This window comes from Octopus sinensis, linkage group LG5, assembly GCF_006345805.1.
Source record: "Octopus sinensis linkage group LG5, ASM634580v1, whole genome shotgun sequence".
NCBI lineage: Eukaryota > Metazoa > Mollusca > Cephalopoda > Octopoda > Octopodidae > Octopus > Octopus sinensis.
Window position 1 is genome coordinate 127,946,468 of NC_043001.1, and position 23,271 is coordinate 127,969,738.

The 23,271-nt window shown below is 37.8% G+C and overlaps 1 protein-coding gene across 1 annotated transcript in view; it reads left to right on the top strand.

Annotated features, from left to right (window-relative positions):
• Nucleotides 1–14,840, top strand: part of LOC115211893 (isocitrate dehydrogenase [NADP] cytoplasmic) — a 40,957-nt gene extending 26,117 nt beyond the window's left edge. Inside the window, exons 8-12 of the mRNA XM_029780638.2 lie at nt 3,841–3,909; nt 6,205–6,356; nt 6,484–6,624; nt 8,210–8,372; nt 14,549–14,840. Of these exons, the coding sequence (XP_029636498.1) occupies nt 3,841–3,909; nt 6,205–6,356; nt 6,484–6,624; nt 8,210–8,372; nt 14,549–14,633 (610 nt within the window). The 3' untranslated portion in view covers nt 14,634–14,840. The remainder of the gene's footprint in view (nt 1–3,840; nt 3,910–6,204; nt 6,357–6,483; nt 6,625–8,209; nt 8,373–14,548) is intronic.
• The last annotated feature ends 8,431 nt before the right edge of the window (nt 14,841–23,271 follow it).

The window sequence follows — 23,271 nt, forward strand, 5'->3', positions numbered from 1 at the left end:
TTCAGAGGAGCAGATATTATTTGGGTAGCATCATCATCATCATCATCATCGTTTAATGTCCGTTTTCCGCGCTAGCACGGGTTGGACGGTTCGACCGGGGTCTGGGAAGCCAGGGGCTGCACCAGGCTCCAGTCTGATCTGGCAGAGTTTCTACAGCTGGATGCCCTTCCTAACGCCAACCACTCCGCGAGTGTAGTGGGTGCTTTTTACGTGCCACCTGCACAGGTGCCAGGGGGGTTCGGCATCGGCCACAATCGGTTGGAGCTTTTAACGTGCCACCGGCACGGAAGCCAGCTAAGGCGGCGCTGGCAACCGCTCCGTTTGGATGGTGCTTTTTATGTGCCACCGGCACAGAAGCCAGTCGGGGTGGTGCTGGCATCGGCCACGTTCGGATGGTGCTTTTTATGTGCCACCGGCACAGAAGCCAGTCGAGGTGGCGCTGGCAACGGCCACGTCCAGATGGTGCTTTTTATGTGCCATTGGCACAGAAGCCAGTCGAGGTGGCACTGGCAACGGCCATGTCCGGATGGTGCTTTTTATGTGCCATCGGCACAGGTATCACAACTACTATTTCCATTGATATTTATATTTATTTCGATGTTCAAAAAAAAATCAGTGAGAGGAAACATTGAATCTGTGAGCCAGTGCTTGTACTGTGTTGTTGAGTGAATATCTTGTTAAACTACTGAATAGCCTTCCGCTTGATGTTCCCTAGAATGTGCAGAGTAGATAAGTGAACATTACTTCAATGAAAGTATTCTTTTAACTTATAGAAAGCTATCAACTAATGAGAGCTGAAGTATTTCCTAGCTTTCAAGAGCAAGCTTACATTTTTGGGAACCCAATTTGCAAGATTTTTAATAGATGGCATCAGCACAAAGGATTATTAGAAATTGTAACATCTAGCACTGAGAACATTATTCATATGCAATGAAAATATGGTAAAAGTCGGTTTTCTTGACATGTGTAGGAATCAGTTTAACCCTTTAGTGTTTAAACCGGCTGTATCCGGCCCAAATATTTTATACATTTTATGCTCAAACTGGCCAGAACCAGCATCTCACACCTACCCTGTAATGTCATTCTTAAAATAAGCAATTACATCTTTCTTATCTGGAAGCTACAAAATAATATCAGATAAAATTTTTTTAAATGTGAATAAATAAGGATTATTTTTGCCAAATTAATCTGAACGCTAAAGGGTTAATGTTGTTAAAGGGGAATAGTTTCTCTTGTCATTGTCCCATTTTAGATTTGCTTTTAGCTTTTTTACAATTTTTGTTGTTTCTTCTTTCTTCTTACAAGTGTCTGTCATATAAACTTTTATTTTCTTTTTATTGGCTTCCTTGTTGACAGAAAGCAGTTTTTATGTTCCTGTTTTGTAGCTATTTGTTTTAATTTTCCTTTGTTTTTTACTAAATAGTCCTACTGTTGATACCCTATAAAAGTTTTCTATTGCATAAGGCCCTGTGTCTCTGTATTTATAGTAAATATAATACTTGTGTCAGGTTTTGATGAGTGTTTTGTAAATAAACCATTATTTTATTAGTTTTTCTGTCTGGTCTTGCAATCTCATTCAGAGTCTACAGCAATAACAAACATTTTTGAGGTCATTATTTTTACTAACTCTTTAGCATTCAGATTCCTCTGTCAAATGTAATGCTTATGTTAGTTAGTTAGTTAGTTAGTTAATTTGGCTCAAAAGCAAATAGCAAGGCCATGTAGGGGGACATGGAGTTAAGTACAGGGTGGTGTTCATGTAAAGAGTTCAGGCCACTTGAGGTCCAGGGAGGCTTTGAACAAAGCGGTCATCGACATCTTCACCATCTTGTCTGGCAGCTTGTTCCACGGATCCGCAACCCGGACGGAGAAAGCTCCTCTCCTTTGATTGAGATGAAATCGTCGCAGGTAGAGCTTTTCGGAATGACCCTGCAGCTGACGCTCTGGAGCAGGAGTGAAGAACAGCTCTTTTGAGAGGTTACACTTTCCGCTTATGATGTTGTGGGCGAGAATGAGATCACCACGGCGGCAGCGTTTTTCAAGAGAATAAAGGTCGAGCGTCCTCAGCCTTTCTTCGTAGGACAAATTTTTGAGACCATGAACCATGTGGGTAGCCAGCTTCTGGACTCTTTCGAGATGCTGTATGTCTTTGAGGACACTTTAATCACACTGATATGAATTAGTCATGCATTACCTTGTAACTTTGGACTTTTCGATGATGTGATTGTTTATTTTTATAATAATATTGTAGGATAAGTGTGAGAGGCTGGGTCTGGTCAGTTTGAAGATAAAACTAGTAGATTATTTTGACCAGATATGGCCAGTTTAAATGTTCAAGGGTTAATCTTGCAGACTCTTTGACAATCTTCTCCATTTTGTTTTCTGTAGTAATTGATTGACTGCTCCCTTCCCTTCAAAATTGCTGGTCTTGTTCTTGAATCAGAAACCCTTATTAATATTTCAGTTGTCTTAGTTAAACTTTGTGAATATGCAACTGAACACAGCCTTGTTTGCCTTAACCACCTGCAGTTTTTTTCTTTTTCTTTTTTTTTTTCTAGTCTGTTAAAAATACTATATGTTATATGGGTGCACTGCCTAGTAGTGCTCTTTTCTGAATGTTGTGAATGTGTGTAAGTTCTGATGTTTTGGATAGGTATTTTATGTCATTTGTATATATGTTTTTTCTTTGGCATATCGCCAATACCTGAGTTTTTGCATTTTATTTATAACACTCTCTTGGTAATAGAGTGTATCTGTATTTCTTTATTAGTTTATTTTAGGGAACATTTCTGAGCTGTAAAATATTTCTAGATAACCTCAGATTATTAATAGCATTTCTTTACAAGTAACTTAAATGATCTTCCTTGTTTTATAGCTGCAATTAGATTTTGCATGTTGTAATATGTTGGAATATTCAGCAAAATATAGACATGTTATTACCACAATTATTGTCTGCGAAGGGTTACTTATTGTAGTTGATGCAATATATCATCATCATTGTTTAACATCCGCTTTCCATGCTAGCATGGGTTAGACGATTTGACTGAGGGCTGGCGAACCAGATGGCTGCACCGGGCTTCAATCTTGATCTGGCAGTGTTTCTACAGCTGGATGCCCTTCCTAACGCCAACCACTCCGAGAGTGTAGTGGGTGCTTTTTACATGCAACCAGCACGGGGCTAGTCAGGCAGTACTGGCAATGACCTCACTCGAAACTTTTACACATGCCACCAGCACATGTGCCAGTAAGGCGATGCTGGTAACAATCACACTCGAATGGTGCCTTTTATGTGCCTCTGGCATGGAGGCCAGATAGCCGCTCTGGCAACGATCATGCTCGGATGGTACTCTTAACACCCTACTAGTACGGGGCTCGAGTGTCAGTAAGGCGACACTGGTAATGATCATACTCGAATGGTACCTTTTATGTGCCAAGCCGGTTAGCTGCTCTGTCAACAATCACACTCGTATGGTGAAGCAGTGCATATTGACATTTATCATTCCTAAAAACATTCAATACCTGTTGCACCTGATTTCATTAAAAATTAGTAAAAGCTAAAATTGCTGAAATTTTTATTATTCCATAGCTGTTTGTCTATTCCTACATTAAATCTGAATTTTTTTTATAACCTAAAACTATTTTGTAGAAAAGCTGACTATGTTTTCATGTATATAATTTATTATTTATGAATTTTATATAATAATTTTATACACATATCTACACTTTGTTTAAAAGAAAATTCTTTGTGAATACAAGCTAAGCTGAAGTTTAAAATTCAATTTAATTTACTTCCCCCTTTTTTTTTTGTTGCTTTAAATATCATCAATAATTTAATTTCAGTACAAAAAATACCATTTTAAAGAAGTATGATGGCAGATTTAAAGATATTTTCCAGGAAATATATGAAAAGTGAGTATTTTATCTTGTACAATACTTTAATTTTTTTCATTCATTTTGGACTATTTATTCTATATTTTGTGAATGTAAATTTTCTGTTTTTGTTATTGGATTCTTCATTTATATTTACATGTTGCTGAGATGGCATATCTCCTGGTTCAGTTATTTTGTAATTGAATTGATTCACAACTGAATTCTGATGGTGAAATTTTTAAGCATGATGACTTACTCTTTTTTACTTGTTTCAGTCATTTGACTGCGGCCATGCTGGAGCACCGCCTTTAGTTGAGCAAATCGACCCAGGACTTATTCGTTGTAAGCCCAGTACTTATTCTATCGGTGTCTTTTGCCGAACTGCTAAGTAACGGGGATGTAAACACACCAGCATTGGTTGTCAAGCAATGCTAGGGGGACAAACACAGACACACAAGCACACACATACATATATATATATATATATACATATATACGACAGGCTTCTTTCAGTTTCCGTCTACCAAATCCACTCACAAGGCATTGGTTGGCCCGAGGTTATAGCAGAAGACAGTTGCCCAAGATGCCACGCAGTGGACTGAACCCGGAACCATGTGGCTGGTTAGCAAGCTACTTACCACACAGCCACTCCTGCACTTGCTTAACATCTAATGAACTGTTACACACATGTCATCGCATATAGCTCATAATTAGAAGCAGGACTGGGATTCAGTGTGACTAGCAATTCAGTTGGTTAAACAACTGGAAACTAATTATCAGAAATTCTAACTCAGATACACATATTTGACTGCTGAGTTTTATTGGCTGCTATCTCGTAACTAGCAGAGAGATCAGCATTTTATATCCTGTCACCAGTATTCTATTGTTTTGTGACCAAAATATTTCACTTTCACCCCCACCACCCCTGTTGCATATAACTATTATAGAATAAGAGCTGAATAACATTCAAAATGTGGAGGCACGTGGCTTAGTGGTTAGGGTGTTGAACTCATGATCGTAAAGTTGTGGTTTCGATTCCTGGACTGGGCAATGCATTGTATTCTTGAGCAAAACACTTCATTTCACGTTGCTCCGGTCCACTCAGCTGGCAAAAATGAGTAATCCTGTGATGGACCGGCATCCCGTCCACGTGGGGAATTTCTACACCACTGAAACCAGGAAACTGGCCCTTATGAGTCTGGCATGGCTTGAGAAGGAAGATTTATTATTTTTTTTTTAGCATTCAAAACAATAACCAGACTGAAGAATTGATTGTGTATTTCATAAGCTTATTGTATGAAGTTCAAAAACACCCACAGAAGGAAAAAAGTTACTTGTGATTGATTAGCCTCTTATCCAAGGTTGGCTTGCTTACATATGCATGTGAAGACTAATTCTAGCAGACTGTGTGGAAGAAACCTTCACAGTTGAATGTAGTAGAAGGCAACTGCAGCAACAAATTGTAGAGTACAGCGTGCAAGATGAGACAAGTAAGCTGTGTTATCCACTGCACTCGTCTCTATTCCCAGTCATCTTGACCTTGTCACTGGATTGAAGATGGTTGCAGACAAGAGAGTGAGCTTGACAGTGCACAACTCTTCACTGAAAACAAAGTCACCATGTAAGTTATCAGTCATCCTTAACCCTTTAGAGTTCACAAAAAACACCATCCGAGTGTGGCCGTCTGGCACCTGTGTCGGTGGCACATAAAAAACACCATCCGAGTGTGGCTGTTCGCCAGCCTCGTCTGGCACCTGTGTCGGTGGCACATAAAATCACCCACTACACTCTCGGAGTGGTTGGCGTTAGGAAGGGCATCCAGCTGTAGAAACACTGCCAGATCTGACTGGCCTGGTGCAGCCTTTGGGCTCCCCAGACCCCAGTTGAACCGTCCAACCCATGCTAGCATGGAAAGCAGACGTTAAATGATGATGATGATGATGATGATTATTCTGCCAAAATTAATGCTTTTTTATCCACATTGTTTTGAGCTAGTTATGCATTATCTTGTAACTATGAAAATTTGATGAGGTAGCTGTTAATTTTTAAAACGATATTGTAGGGCTGGTGTGAGAGACCAGATCTGGCCGGTTTGAACATAAAACAGGCAGAATACTTTTGGCCGGATATGGCCGGTTTGAATGCTAAAGGGTTAAAGATGACTAGATAGTCCCCATCACTCTAATGAACAAACATATATATAGATCCGAGGCTAGGAGGAATATACCTCTTTGTCACTTAATACTAATAATACTAGTAATAAATCATAGGTAGGTTTATTTGTTATGTAGTCAAGTTTATCTATAATTCTGAATTATTTTTTGCACTCTTTAGAGACTATAAAAGTAAATTTGAAGCCAAACAAATGTGGTATGAACATCGTTTAATTGATGATATGGTAGCCTTTGTGTTGAAATCTGAAGGTGGCTTTGTATGGGCTTGTAAAAATTATGATGGTGATGTACAGTCTGATACTGTGGCACAAGGTATGTTGGTGTTTTTTGTTCTTTTTGATTTTGGTTTGTGATAAATTTTCTCTTTGCTTTTAAAACATTCTTCAGATTAAGAAACATTGGTTCTTTTACATTTTTGCTTTCTTTGTATTTTTTGCAGGTTTCGGTTCTCTTGGTTTAATGACAAGCGTTTTGATGTGTCCGGATAACAAAACAGTCGAGGCTGAAGCTGCTCACGGTACTGTTACTAGACACTATCGGTTCCATCAGCAGGGCAAAGAAACATCTACTAATTCCATAGGTAAACAGTCCTCTTGTTCTATTGGACCCCATATCAAAAGTACATTTTAAAGCCAGCCATCACTCATGCACAAGTATGGCTTGCTAACATGTATCATGCCTATTGCTTTAGGTGACTTTATAGATGCACTCCCAAGCCCCTCGTTCTTGACACAAGGAAATACCCAGAGTGTAACAACTGCAGGGAAAGACAGCTACACCAGTATCTTGATTAGTGCTCATTTACAACCAAGCAATGTGAAAAGAAGTGTCTTGTTCAAGCACACAACATACCAGCAAACCTAGGAAATGAACCCTCAACCTTACATTCATGGGTTGAACATTCTAACCATTAAGCCTCATGCCTACACCGCCCATATCACATATTTTCTTACTCCTTTACTCTTTTGCTAGTTCCAACCATTTTCTCTTCTTAGAACTCTAACTTTAAAATTAAGTGGCATTTTTGAGCTAAGGGGAGTTTGTATATGGCCATTCAGCCTGCTTAAAATACTAGTCAAATCTCCCTCAAATCACTCTTTACTGTTCAGACTATATAAAATCAAGATCCAGGGAGTGATGGATGCTGTATGAGTTTATACTATTTTGAAAAGAAGTAAAAAGTGCACATTAAAAACAACCTTTAAAAAAGGAGAGAAAACCCAATGGAGTTTTTCCTCCTTTTCAAGCCTGTATAAAATCAGCAAGTCTATAATATAACATTGCTCTATGCATCTTGATCCTGTGTTATTGCAACAATGTGCCCTAACATGATCAAGTGTATATATATATATATATATATATATATATATATATTACCAATTATTGGTTACTAAAGACAAATCTGTTTAGACAGGCTTGTGTTCACATCATCACATCTGTCAATTGTTTTGCTCAGATTCCAAAAATTCCTACTTGTTTACAAGGTATACTATTCATCAGATTTTTGCTGAAATGGCAAAATGCTACCTGTTATTACCAAAAAGTTGCAAGTACGAATCATGGTATAGATCTGCAACATACCTGTAATGTTTCATCCATTTGAATTGTGTGTTCATATAATCTCTACCATCTTTCTTGTGCATACTGACACTTATGTTATATTGTATTAATGTTTAATAATGCAGAGAAAGAAAAGCAGGGGCAGGTACAAGAGAAGAAATCATTGGTTGAAATGATTAACACCTTTCTCTCTCTACCTCTACCTATCTCTCTCCTCTTCTAGCTCGTTTGCTCCCCCTCTCTCTATCTCTCTTTCCCCTGTCTTCTGTCAGTTTTGCCATATGAGGCATAACAGAAGTTAAAAGACAGGCAGAAGAGCTAAATCATGTTATTTGCAATGTGTCTCAAACAAATCTGAAGATCCAATCTTTGATGATGTGACAATGCCAAATGATATCACAAGTAAAACTGAAAAAATATAATTGAAAGTCAATTGCAGCTATGGTGGCAGGGAAGGTGATAATGGTGATGAAATAACCCATATATGAAGAATTTACTTCAAAAGTTACAGAAACATTTTGCTGCAATTATGAATGTTTGTTTTCCTTTTTGTTTTTGTATATTCAAAACACAATTTTTGATTTCATTTTCATTTTTCTTCACAGCTTCTATATTTGCTTGGACAAGAGGTCTTGCTCATCGGGCCAAACTGGACAACAATGATAAATTGGCAAAGTTTTCAGCATGTCTTGAAAAAGCTTGTATTGATACAGTAGAGTCTGGTTTTATGACGAAAGATTTAGCAATATGTATCAAAGGAATGAAAGGGTAAATTTGCTTTAACTATCACCTATTTAAATGTATTAAATGTATAGCCTTTTCAGGTATCTTGCTTTAGAAATCATCATCACCCTTATCAAAAATCGCATTTTGCCAGCCATCCTGGTTCTCTGCCATGTCTTTTTGAGGTTAAAGGTCCTCAGATCAACCTTCACTACTTCATTTTATCATCCTGGTTCTTCCTCTTCTGTAAGTTCCATCCACATTAACCCTTTCATTACTGTACTCAATTTGAGATGCTCTGTGTTTCTTTAAATTATTTTAAATATAACAAAGAATTTAGTAAAATAACTTAGTTATCATTAATCTAGTGTTAGGAACGTAAATTGTGACTAAGGTTTGGTGGGAGATTTTAATTCAAAACTTATGAAAACAAGACATTTTACCACAGAGCCAGAGCTGGTTTTGGCCGGGTTAGTAACAAAAGGGTTAAGTAATTGCCACTTCTTTAAACAGCTGTCCTCATTCATAAGTATCATACATCCATACCTGCACAGTCTTCTTTCTTACACACTACATTTGATCTCTCTTACACCCAGTTTTCTTTCAATGCATTTATATGTATATGTTATTGTTCATGCATACTTACATTGCATATCCAAGAGCATGCTAGTTTAATTATGTGTGTGTGTGTGTCACTACTTGACAATTGATCTTTGCTTACATTTTATGACTGAGAAATTCAGCAAAAACGATTCTGATAGAGTGCCAAACTTAAAATTAGAGTTACTAGTATTGATTTGATTGAACATAAACATGCATATAATATATATGTGTATATGTATGTGTGTGTGTGGTTTCTGACTACAAATATCTTGGGTCATACATATCATCATCTGGAAAAGATTTTCTAACTAGAAAGGGTATGGCCTGGTCAGCCTGTAATGACATGCATAAGATCTGGTCATCAAATCTAAGTAGAGATTTCAAACTTGAAATCTTCAAAGCCACAGTCAAACCAATTCTACTATATGGCTCAGAAACCTGGACATTATCAAAGAAGCTTGAGAGGCGGTTGGATGGAACCTACACTCGCCTTCTTATGAGAGCTCAAAATCTCTCGTGGAAGTGTCATCCAACCAAAATGCAAATATATGGGAAACTATCACCTGTGTCATCTCTTGTGAAAGGTACGAGAGTCCAGTTTGCTGGACATTGTTGTAGAGCTGAAAACGAGGCAATTTCTACTCTTCTCCTCTGGAAGCCATCTACTCGCAATACCAGAGGGCGCACACTCTCTTACCCTGATGTAATCTCCAGAGATACAGGCATCCAGCAACAGGACCTCTGTAATGCTATGATGGACCGTGAAGTCTGGCGTAGCATGGTAAATTCCATTGTCTCGACCACGGTCAAACAATGATGATGATGATGTGTGTGTATGTATGTGTGTCACTTTTACTCGTTTCACTCATTGGATTGTGGTCATGCTGGGGCACTGTTTTGATGTGTTTAGTTGAATAAATCAACCTCAGTACATATTTTTTAAATTTGGTTTTTATTCTGTTGAGCTCTTTTGCCAAACTACTAAATTAAGCGGACAGAAACAAACCAACACCAGTTACCAAGTAGTTGGAGGGGGTCATGTGCAAACACAAAGACACACACACACATGTATATGACAAGCTTCCAAATTCATTCACAAAGTGTTGGTTAGCCTGGTGCTATAGAAAAAGAGACAATCATCCAAAGTGCTGTGCAATGGGATGAAACCCAAAGCTACATGGTTACAAAACAAGCTTCTTAACCACACAGCCATACCTACACCTATATATTCTTTTACTTGTTTCAGTCATTTGACTGCGGCCATGCTGGAGCACCGCCTTTAGTCGAGCAAATTGACCCCGGGACTTATTCTTTGTAAGCCCAGTACTTATTCTATCGGTCTCTTTTGCCGAACCGCTAAGTAACGGGGACGTAAACACACCAGCATCGGTTGTCAAGCAATGCTAGGGGGACGAACACAGACACACAAACATACACACACATACATATTTATATTTATACATATATACTACAGGCTTCTTTCAGTTTCCATCTACCAAATCCACTCACAAGGCATTGGTCGGCCCAGGGCTATAGCAGAAGACACTTGCCCAAGATGCCACGCAGTGGGACTGAACCCAGAACCATGTGGTTGGTAGGCAAGCTACTTACCACACAGCCACTCCTGTGCCTGTATATTGTATATTGCATATATTGTATATATTGTATATATTATGTATATTGCACAAATATACTTAAGAAACATGCATACATACCTGAGTGGTAAATATCTAATCAATTTCCTTTCAGGGTAATGCAACTACAGCTCGGCAGAGGAAGTTCTGCTTTCTGCTGAGAAAATTATTGTAAAGTTTATTTATTGTAAAGTCTGTGTCAGTATTACCTTTTGTTGTCAGTCAATATTCTGCACTGTCTATTGTATCGTTTGCATTTACTTTCAAGATCTGTCATGTATATACATTCTTATACATATATATATATGTGTGTGTGTGTGTGTGTGTGTGTGTGTGTGTATGTATGTATGTATGTGATGGATGGATGCATGCATGCATGCACCTATGTACATACATATGTATGCATGTGAATAAATGGATAGATAGATGGATAGCTAGACTGACAGACACACACACATAGAGATAGATAAATAGATGGATGGATAGATGGATAGATAGATGGATGGATAGATGGATAGATAGATAGATAGATAGATAGATAGATAGATAGATAGATAGATAGATAGATATAGATAGATAGATAGATAGATAGATAGATAGATAGATAGATAGATAGATAGATAGATAGATAGACAGACAGATAGACAGACAGACAGACAACACAGATAATAGGTTGGCAACAAAAATAAATACCAGCATTGACTTTATAGTTGATAAACTTTTCAACAGTTTTCTCAGCAGAAAGCACAACTTCCTGAAGAGATAAATTCTTTTGACCTATTGTTATAGTACTTGGAAAAAAAAAAAAATTTGATATTTATCTCCCAGGTAAACAATAAATGAATAAAATGAAAAGAATAAGATTTTTTAAATAAATAAATAAATGTATGAGACATTCATATATGATTTTATCGTGTCGAGTTTATGTTGATATGAAACTGTTTGTTTATAATTATTTGATTTCTTCCTGCATGCGTAGCTATATGACTGCGTGTGTACAGTTGGCGATTTTTTTCCTCTGTCTTCCCTTCTCTGGATCTTTCCTTCTCCTATGTTTCCAACGAAGAGCTCCGCTCGAAACGTTAAACCCTCCTTCTTTCCTGAGTGTCCAATAATACTATATTTGTTCCACGTCCTCGCGTTGTTGCGTTTTTTTGCGCTTTCTTGTTTGGATTAACTTTATATGGTTAAGAAGCTTGCTTCCCAGCCATGTGGTCCTTGGTTCAGCCCCACTGAGCAGTATATTTGATGAATGTCTTCTTTCTCGCATATTACATTTGATTCCTCTTATGTGCCGTTTTCTCTCAATGCATTTATACTTTATTGTTCAGGCATATTTACATTGCATATCCAAGAGCATGCTAGCTTAATTTCTTTCCAGTCTCCTCTAATCCCTTGTATTCTAGGCCTCTGTGTGTGTGTGTGTGCGTGCGTGAGTGTGTGTGTGTGTGTGTTTGTGTCTCACCACTTGACAAATGGTCTTAGTTTGTTTACATCCTCATGACTGAACAATTCAGCAAAAAACATTATGATAGAATGGATTTGGTTGAAGGAAACTGAAATAAATCTGTTGTATATAATTCATATATCACATGATCACGTGACCGACCAGACCATCAGATGTTGTTACACATTGCTGGTCACAATGTGTTCGCATTGTTTAGCCACCCCGCTGGCTAAGCGAGCAGGCCAACAGAAGAAAGAGTGGTGAAAGAGTACAGCAGGGATCACCACCCCCTGCCGGAGCCTCGTGGAGCTTTTAGGTGTTTTCGCTCAATAAACACACACAACGCCCGGTCTGGGAATCGAAACCGCGATCCTGCGACCGCGAGTCCGCTGCCCTAACCACTAGGCCATTGCACCTCCACATATAATTCATATATATACATAGATACATACATATGTCCACCTTGTACATGTCTATGTGTGTGCGAGTTTATGCTTACCCTTGTCTAGATATCATGTGATGGTTGTAAATAAGCATCAATTCATACAAGTCTTCCAATGAAAAATATGTTTAACTGTGGGAAAATATTTCCTTGCTTGGAAACAGGTGAGGGTGAGTAAAAGAAAGTGCATACAACCATAGAAAATCTGCCTGAACAAATTCTATCGAATCCATTGAAGTATGGAAAATTGGACATTAAATGATGATGATATTTGCACTAAGACTCTCTACCCATGTAGTTTATTAACTGGTCAAGCTAATAAAAAAATTGGCTGATTTTAGTAAAGTAACTTGGATTATAAATTGTTATATCAAGCTGATATCTGGAACACAACTCAAAAAAATTGTCCTGTATAAAACTATGATGGAATTATTAGTTGAAATCCCATGTTATCATTCATATAACAATGAAATTTGTATAAGATTTTCATTTAAATATGGGCATTTTTATGTAAATTCTGCTGGGAAAACTTGATGGTTTTTAAATGATTGACAGAAATAGTGTGGTAACATGTTCAGTGACCTTGAGCAATATACATGATGGCATTTTAGTTGCTATGAAACAATGTAATACTTTACATGGTGCTTTTGTGATTGAGACATTTTCTTAAAAAAATAACTGTGACCTGATTACCCAAATGCAGCAAAATTTTTCTTTGCTTTTTACTGCATTGATGTGTTCAGTTACAATATGATTTTGTTATAGGTAGATAACTTCAGATTGACTAGTTCAGCATTGGTAAAGAAACTATCATGACATATATGAATGGTCTAAATAGATGAAAATTTTCAGTCTATTAGTTAGGCTATAGTGAACTGTTCTTACCATTCTGCATTGAAGCATGATGCAACACTAGTCATTTCAGATTATATCATGCAAAGTATACTGCATGTTGATTTAAATTTTCATCCTTATAAGAAATAATTCTATACGATTGATAAAGGTAGAAGATTTTTGTTGAAAACATGCTTGTGATGTGCATGGTTCTTCTTATGAGTGATGAAGTACATTTTCATCTGTATGCACGTAAAAAGCACCATCCGATCATGGCCGTTTGCCAGCCTCATCTGGCATCTGTGCCGGTGGCACATAAAAAGCACCCACTACACTCATGGAGTGGTTGGCGTTAGGAAGGGCATCAAGCTGTAGAAAAACTGCCAGATGAGACTGGGCCTGGTGCAGCCTTCTGGCTTCCCAGACCCCAGTTAAACCGTCCAATCCATGCTAGCATGGAAAGCGGACGTTAAACGATGATGATGATGATGCTTGCATAAATAAGCAAAACTTCCAAACTTCTGCTGGACATCATTTCACAACAAATTAATCTGTACTCTGTTGTGTCTGGGGAGAGTCATTTTCAACACACGAACTCATATAAAGAATCTTGCAAACCAAATCCAAAGACGAAATATTAATCTGTACTCTTTTCACTGAAAATATTTATCAGTGTAGTAATGTGTGGCAAACTTTGGCATGATAGACTTATTCTTCTTTGAAGAGGTCAGATATGCAATATCTGATTACATTCTGATTGTTACATGTTCATGCTGCTCAACTTCCTTACCTCAGGATTGAACAAATGTGACATTAATATATAACATAAGATGGAGCACCCACCTATACAACGAAGGCTTCCATGGAATTATTAAGAAAGTGTTTACCAACTATGTCATTTCTGAACTTGGTGACATATTATGACTTTTTAATTGCCTGATATTTCTTTCAGTTTTTGGCCAATGTTATTTTCAAGATGATATAAATAGTTAATTATGTGTTGCTAATAGGTTTATAAATGGTACACATTGCTTTGAATGTTTATACGATAAGGTGGTTGCTAATGTCTTCTATTTGTAATATTCATTAAAACCATCAAATTTTTCTGCTGGACATTGTATGAGCTGTTACATATGGATTAGTAACAGGGATCAGATGTAGTCTCAGGCAAGTTGACATTCGGAAGATTAAATATAATGAAAAGAAATTGTGATATTGTATACAGTTATTAAATAAATCAAATATTCTTATTTAATTTCAGAGTAACAAGAGCTGACTATTTGAATACATTTGAATTTATTGATAAAATTGCTGAAAATCTGAAAACTCTGATGACTTCCATATGACTCGGCAGATTTAAGCCAATAACTGAGAGTAAATTATGACTTTTAAGCACTATAGCTTATAAGCATGCAAAGGTCTTTTTTTTTAATCCTCCCTTTTTAACTTTCTAGCATTTTCTATTCATTCTGTACGGTTTTAATGAAAATAAGGGCTCATCAAACCAATCAATGCTAGCCTATATTAAAAAAATTTTTTATCTGAAATTCTTATAAAAAATCCTGCAGGTAATCTATAAATACTAACGTTTTGTGAATATTTTTGAAATAAAGAATTTTGGTATCTTTTGGGAATTTGTGTTTGTTTTGTTAGCATGCTAGACAAAATCCTTTGTAACATTTTGTGTGTCTTTGCATTCTGGGCTCAAATTCTGCCATGGTTAACTTTGCCTTTCATCCTTTTGGGGTGAAAGTCCCCTAACCCCAAATTTCAGTAGAAGGGATTATTATTAATGGTGGTGATCTGGCAGAATTGTTAGCAATTGGACGAAATGCTTAGCGGTTTTTCGCCCATCACTACATTCTGAGCTCACATTCCACCAAGGTTAACTTTACTTTTCATCCTTTTGGGGTTGATAAATTAAGCACCAGTGAAACACTGGGATTAATGTAATCAACTGGTTCCCTCCCCCAAAATTTCAGGCCTTGTGTCTATAGTAGAAAGGATTATTATTATTATTATTATTATTATTCAGTAATTTTTTTTTTATATCGTGCTTTCACTTCACTACCGAGCACAGCTCTGTGTGCCTTGGGTATGTGCTGTGTTTTGTTGTGATGCTCTGATGGTTACTGTATTGAAAGTGTTCTGCGTAGGATGTGTGCAGTGCCTAGTAGTGCAATTTTCTGTATGTTATATGTGTTTGTAAGTCCTGGTGTTTTTGTTATGTATTTGTCTGAATATTTTTTTATCGTGCCTAATGCACCTACTATGATAGGAATTGTTTCTGTTTTTAGATTCCACATTATTATTATTATTATTTCACTAGTGCATGCTAATTTAGTTAGTATTTTATCTTGAAGTTTGGTGGCAATAAGTCTCCTCAAATCTCAAGTATTTTTCTTAGGATTCTAGCAGAATACAGGATGATGCCTTTCTGCAGGCTGGCAATGCAAGTTTCAATACCAATTTCTTTCAACTGTTACTATGGGAATAATTGTTGTCTTGGTCTTCCACAGTTTCCTCAGCTCTCCAACTAGACCTTAGTATTTCTCAATTTTTGTCCATTTCTTTGGTATCAACTCTGCTTTCATAGGGGAAGCACTCCGTCGGTTACGACGACGAGGGTTCCGGTTGATCCGATCAATGGAACAGCCTGCTCGTGAAATTAACGTGTAAGTGGCTGAGCACTCCACAGACACGTGTACCCTTAACGTAGTTCTCAGGGATATTCAGCGTGACACAGAGAGTGACAAGGCCGGCCCTTTGAAATACAGGTACAACAGAAACAGGAAGTAAGAGTGAGAGAAAGTTGTGGTGAAAGAGTACAGCAGGGATCACCACCATCCCTGCTGGAGACTCGTGGAGCTTTTAGGTGTTTTCGCTCAATAAACACTCACAATGCCTGGTTGGGAATCGAAACTGCGAGTCTGCTGCCCTAACCACTGGGCCATTGCGCCTCCACTTCTGCTTTCATAGTTAATTACAAAATCTATGATCTTGCATTGTTTGTTTATTTTATCCTCTATAATCATTTCTGGTCTTCTTGCTTCAATAGTATGGTCAGTCTTTATGGTGAAGCTCCACAAGATCTATTAATTCTCATTTTTTATCACAGCCTCTGGTTTGTGTTCATACCACTTTTTTGTTGTTGTGAAATCACATACTCAACTATCAGGCTGAGTAAAAAGTAAGCAACGTTTTGAAACATGAAATTTATCGCAATATATTTCAACGATGCAGAAATTTTATTCATCAAAGTAAGTACCATTACAATCAGCACATTTTTGCCAATGAGTTCCAAGTTTGTTTATTTCGGTAACATAAAAATCTGGAGTTCTGGAGCTGACAAGCTTTTTGAGCGTATTGGTTTGATTTTGAACTCCTTCTTTTGCAATACATCACCAAAGAGTCACCATAACCTTCTTTTGAAGAGCTCAGGTTTAGGGAAGGTTTTCAGTGTTTCATTTTGGCCCAACCACTGTGAAGAACGTTTTTTATTTATTGAACTGAATCCATTTTTCATCGCAAGTTACAATACAGTTGAGAAATGGATTGGTCTGGTTATGGAAAAGAAGTGATGAGCAAATTTCATATCTGTGCATTTTCTGATTTTCATTCAAATCATGTGGTACTCATTTGCTGAGCTTTTTTGATTTTCCTATCACATACAAATGGTTGAAGGCAGTTTTCTAGCTAAATTGAAGTCTTTTGCCAGTTCTCAAGTGGTTTTACATGGTTCTTTCTCAATGACAGTCTTTAATTGACTGTCATCAGTGACAGATGGGCGTCCACTATGTGGGACACTGCCATAAGCCTTCCTGTAATCTATCCCTCCAACACAGTGGGGCTTGTGTATAGGAACTGCAACTGCAGCACACCCTATTTTCACTTGATATTATTGATAGCATTCAATATAATGAGTCCTTTTTTCTTTAATTCTTTCTTTATATTTGTACATTATATAATCCTTAAGCTTAATGTCAGTAGCCATCCCCTAGTTTATGAAAAAATTACAAAAATCCTTGTATAGAACTGTGCACTTCACAGTTCCAGCAGCATGGTGTTTAGCTGTTGTGCGCATGCTCACATCTCCAAGATAGGAAGCTTCACACTAGGGAGAGAGAGCACTGCGTGAATAACATTGCTGGGTGAAAGGTAGTGTTTCTTTTTGACTCCGCATGTGTTGTGCTTAAAAACATGTTTATATTCTTGAATGTGATAAAGTGTAGAATTAGATTATTATCCTGCTTCCAGCTTCAGTGTTGCTGCCAGGATTTGAAAAATATTTTCTGATTTAGGGGTAATTTTTGAAAAACAAGGGGAAATTCGCGGCAGTGTTCAGTGAACAAATTAAACACGCTACCTGGCAGTGGCTAAAACATGAACCTATCAGGTTTATGTATAAATTTTCTTTTTATATGTTTACTTCCTTTTACACAATATCAAAACAACAGCTAAAATTTTTCTGAAGCAGAACCCCAACTAATTTTATCTATGAGTTGCCACTGCTCCAACAGCTAAACTCTTCTTCATTACTCGTACCTCATTTGATATTCTGCTGTCTATATATGACAGCTCAGCAGTTCCTCTTGATTTCTTCCTACATCCTTTTTGCTCTTCTGGCAGTAGGTTCTCCTTTTCCAGAAAACTATACACTTCATCTTCTAGTTAACAGTTTCCAGAATAATGGTAAGCAAGCAAAAAGTCTATTATTGGTGACTTTTCTTTGTCCTTCTGTATCAGCACTGTCCTTCCTTTTGTCATCCATGCTGGTGTTCCATTTTTTATGCAGTCAATTAAACACTCGTATATAGTTGGAGGTTTTTGAGTCAGAAATCCTGGACACCATCTGGTCCAGGGGGCTTTCCACTTTGGTATTTCCTTAATTATCTCTTTCGCTTTCTTATCAGTGAATGCTATATCCTTTTGTGTTATTTCATTTTCCATTTCTCTTTTAAATTCTTGTAACCAGTCTGCTTTTATATTATGTTGGACTTCTTTGCTCCAGATTTCTACCCAGAACTTTTTTTGCTCCTTCAGTATCTAGTATATCCTTTCTCCGATGCTTTTTTTTCATTGTTCAGTTATCTTTTATTTTGTTACAGTCAATTGACCATTATAACATTTTCTTTCATTGTTCTAGAAGAGTTTATTCTGCTAGTACTGATTTGTTCTTTGTTGGTATGTTTTTTTGGGGTTTTTTTTGATGCCTGACACTATTTTGATTTTTTATCTTGGTCCTTCTTTAACTGCTTGCAGTCCTTTCTGTCTTACACTGTGTTTCCTTTGCAGTTCACCTTCTCTATGATTGCATTTATCCATCCAAGATCTCTTTTGAGCAATTCAGTTTGATTCTCAAGCCTTCGTTCCCTCCATAGGGCTTTGTCTTTTGTTTTTCTTTCATTTTTAACCCGAAGCATTTGCATAGCAACAGAGGCTGTGCTGTATATAAGGTCATTTTGATCAGTTATGTTTTTGATATAGATTTTCATTAACAGTTCATCCATGTTTTCCACTACTGTATATAGTCTTCCACTTTTGATTCTGCCAGAGCTAGTAGCCTCTTTCTTTCACTGTTTGGTGCCTCATTCACCAGTAGTAGTAGTAGTAGTGGTGGTGGTAGTAGTAGTAGTCTTCTTTCTTCTTCTGTATATATATGTATATGTATGTGTGTGTGTTTGTGTGTCTGTGTTTGTCCCCCTAGCATTGCTTGACAACCAATGCCGGTGTGTTTATGTCCCCGTCACTTAGCGGTTCGGCAAAAGAGATCGATAGATTAAGTACTGGGCTTACAAAGAATAAGTCCCGGGGTCGATTTGCTCAACTAAAGGCGGTGCTCCAGCATGGCCGCAGTCAAATGACTGAAACAAGTAAAAGAGTAAAGAGTAAGAGAGTCTTTCTCTACACAAAGTAATATTTACCTTTATCTGGGGAAGCTGTTCCTTTTGTGGGGATCTATTGACCCCTCTGTTAATCCCTGTCCTTGTTCTTCATGTTCAGCATAGTCATGTCCACATTCATTCACTATTGTGGAGATCTCTAGTTCATTTGGTCTGAAAGTCTTTGTTTCATGATAGGGAACATATCTTTTTCTGTCCAAATTTTATGCATTCTTTTTTGATATCCAATTTTGGTAGGCTCTTTTCAGTACTTGCTCAGTCTTTCAAACATTCTCACCTGGGGCTGCAAAATCAATCAGAAGACAAATCCCTTCAATATGAGATCAGCTTGGTTTGCCTATATTTCCCAATCAGTCTTAACACTGAAATTCCAAAGGATGGTAACCTCTGGGCAAATTGAAACAGCTTGTGTTTCCACCAATTGCTGTGTGTATGGTGAGTTTATGTACAGAGCTGTTCTGTTGTGCTTTTGCAAGTATTCTGTTAGTGACAGTCTGCTGCAGTTCTATATTTGAGAGATGAGGAATTATGTACATCATTTACATTAGACAGATATTTGTCCTCATCTTGTTTATTGTTAACACATATGCTCTCCAGCCTTCTGGGTTCTCATTCCTAAGGTATTTTTCGTCATCATCATTATTATTATTCAGGTCACTGCCTGGAATTGAACTCGGAATTTTGAGGTTAGTAGCCCACACTCTTAACCACTACGCCATATGCCTGTGGGCAATTATGGAGTGAATTTTAGGGCTTATAAATCTAATATTTTCCTATCCTCCCTGAATATCAGTTCCCATATGCTACTCATATCTGCACCGGGTCTGCTTGGGAGGTTATTGTCCTGGCATATGTGCTGCTTCTTTTAGTTTTTGTATTTTCCAGTGGTGTTCTCTTCTCTGTCTATTATTTTAACTTCATCCCACAGGGGTAAGTGGTTTCCGTTTTGCCATACATGATCAGCTATACCCAATTTGTCAATATCTCCTCATGTCACAGCTTTGCAACGTTCCTCTACCCTTATTTTGAGGGGGCAGCATGTTCCACCTTTGCATAACCTACCACAGCTGCATGGGATGGAGTACATGCAGTCTTTGGTCATATTCTCTTCTATTGGTACTTTTACTCGAAGGCAATATTTGCGAAGTGTTGTATTACTTTTGAATACTGTCCCGATATCATATGGGCTGCATATTTTTTTATTCTTTTTGGAGAGGCTTTTCACATAGGATAGACAGAATGCGGTCAATTTATGGGTTTCATCCCCTTTTTTCTTCATAATTGGAGTGGATAGTATGTTTTTGGGGTAGTTCTGGCTTAAAAGATTGTTACTGGGCTACTTATATTCTTTACTCAGTATTTTAGGCACTGAGCAATCCCTCTCTTTACACTGTATGTATGGTGGGAATTGAAGTTGAGGTATCGTCCAGTGAAAGTTGGCTTCCAGTATACAGATGTCCTGGATCCATATTTGGTGCGTGTTATTAATACATCCAGGAATGTTAGTTGATTGTCTTTTTCCATTTCCATTGTGAACTGTATGGATGGCTTTATTGAGTTCAAATGATCTAACAGTACTTGGACATCTTCCTGGTGGGGCCAGAGTACTTATGAGAGCTCAAAATCTCTTGTGGAAGCGCCATCCAACCAAAATGCAAATATATGGGAAACTACCACCTGTGTCATCTCTTGAGGAGGGTAGGAGAGTCCAGTTTGCTGGACATTGTTGTAGAGCTGAAAAAGAGGTAATTTCTACTCTTCTCTTCTGGAAGCCATCTACTCGCAATACCAGAGGGTGCACACTCTCCTACACTGATGTAATCTCCAGGGATACAGGCATCCAGCAACAGGACCTCCGTAATGCTATGAAGGACCGTGAAGTCTGGCGTAGCATGGTAAATTCCATTGTCTCGACCACGGTCGAACAATGATGATGATGATGACTCTGTTTAATAACATCACCTGGTTCTAGGGTGTCATTAGCAGAATTCACTATGTTGCAATCATTTATCTCGGGTCTCCAGTGTAAGGATAATTCCTCCCTTAACTTCCACCTACCTTAGAGGACCTGACAAAAAAACAAAAAATGCCATGGGCTGTGGCCTTCCCTCACTGACTAAATAGTAAATAGCGATATCACAGACCTGACATGGGCACTTTACTATTTAAGGACCTGATTCATTCGAATCCTGAATTTATATATATATATATATATATATATATATCATCATCATTTAGTGTCCGCTTTCCATGCTAGCATGGGATGGACGGTTCAACTGGGGTCTGGGAAGCCAGAAGGCTGCACCAGGCTCAGTCTGATCTGGCAATGTTTCTACGGCTGGATGCCCTTCCTAACGCCAACCACTCCGTGAGTGTAGTGGGTGCTTTTTACGTGCCACCGGCACAAGTGCCAGACGGGGCTGGCAAACGGCCATGGTCAGATGGTGCTTTTTACGTGCCACTGGCACGGGGACCAGGCGAGGCTGGCAACGGCCACGATCGGATGGTGCTTTTTACGTGCCACCGGTATGGATAAATGAAAAGATGTATAAACAAATGGGAGACAAACAGAAAGTCCATAATTCTTCATCAGTTATTGACCAATTGGTACTGTTTAGTTTCGCACTTTTAATGATAAGACTGAGTGCTTCTTGATTGACGGTACACACAAAAAATATTTTCTTTCGCAGAATTAGGGAAAAGAGCAGATAAAATAGAACAAGACAAGCAAAATGACATAGAGTGTGATTTAGGACGGTGGACGAGGACAAGCAATCAGATGGGATGCCTTGCAATATTTGCCCATGGGGCCAGATAGATAATTAGATAGGTGATGGGCTTCCACATAGTTTCTATCCACCAAATTTACCCACAAGGCATTGGGTTAACCCAGGGCTATAGTAGAAAACACCCAATGTACTGCATGAAAAAACATTCACTTAAACATTGAAGGCTTGTTTCCAACAGGGGTCTTTGTTGGTCAGGGTTAGCTAGATATTTGTACTTGTATGCACAATACCAGGCAGTCTACTCTTTCCATGATACTGATATTGTCCAAGGAAATGGCTGTTGCTTTAGGGCTGATATAGCTTGGTATTAGTGTGATTATTGGCATTGCTGACAGAATGTAATGAATCAGGGCAAATATTGCAAGGCATCCCATCGGACTCTCTAAAAATTCTGCTAATCTACTATCCTGGATTGGTATTTCACATAGATATATGACACAACAGAGCTTCTATATAGCCACTCAATCTGCTAGAAATGACAACCAAATTTTTCTCAAATAACACCTATTTAAAAAAAAAAGGAAAGATTAAGCCAAATTCCCATCACACAGCTGTCAAGTATGAACAAATATTATTTGGGAACATATTCCATACTTTTGATAATTATTTTAGGTGCCTTTTTAGTTGTGAGTAGACAGAAACACTTTCTTGACTCTCTTGCCTTTGATCCAGTAGAACATCCAGAATGAGACAGCTGGAGGGAGAAAGGGTCATAGGCACAGTAGGGTACAATGGAGCAAAGACGCAAAGAGTTACTCACTCCAGGAATTTGAACCTACAGCCTTACGATTATTAACCAAACCCCGTAACCACAGCTTGCCATTAAAAAAACCCCCAAAACGCAATAACGCATTAGACAATGTAGTCTTGTAAACATTGTTCAGAAATAAGATAGAATAATCATAGCGGCATCGGTTTATCGTAAGTCTACTTGATCAAAACTGACCTTAACCAAAAAAATAACCATAATTACTGTTACTTGTTATTTCTTGATTTTCAACTTGGAATTTATAAATTAAATGGAAGGCCTTGAAGGGAATAATAGATGCTACTTATCAGGAATATAAAACCCTGGAGTCTCGAGGGATGCATTCAAAGGTGTTAATTTCTCTTATTAAGAATCAATATTTTCTTATATTGACACAAGGTCACGAATATGTTGGATATTTCCAGTACTTATCAATACATAACTAAGGATTTGGATCTTGACTGTGGAGGGATAAAATCTAAATAGGTGTTAACTCATTTAATCGCTCCCTCCACAGTAATTAACGAATTCTTGTAATCGTATA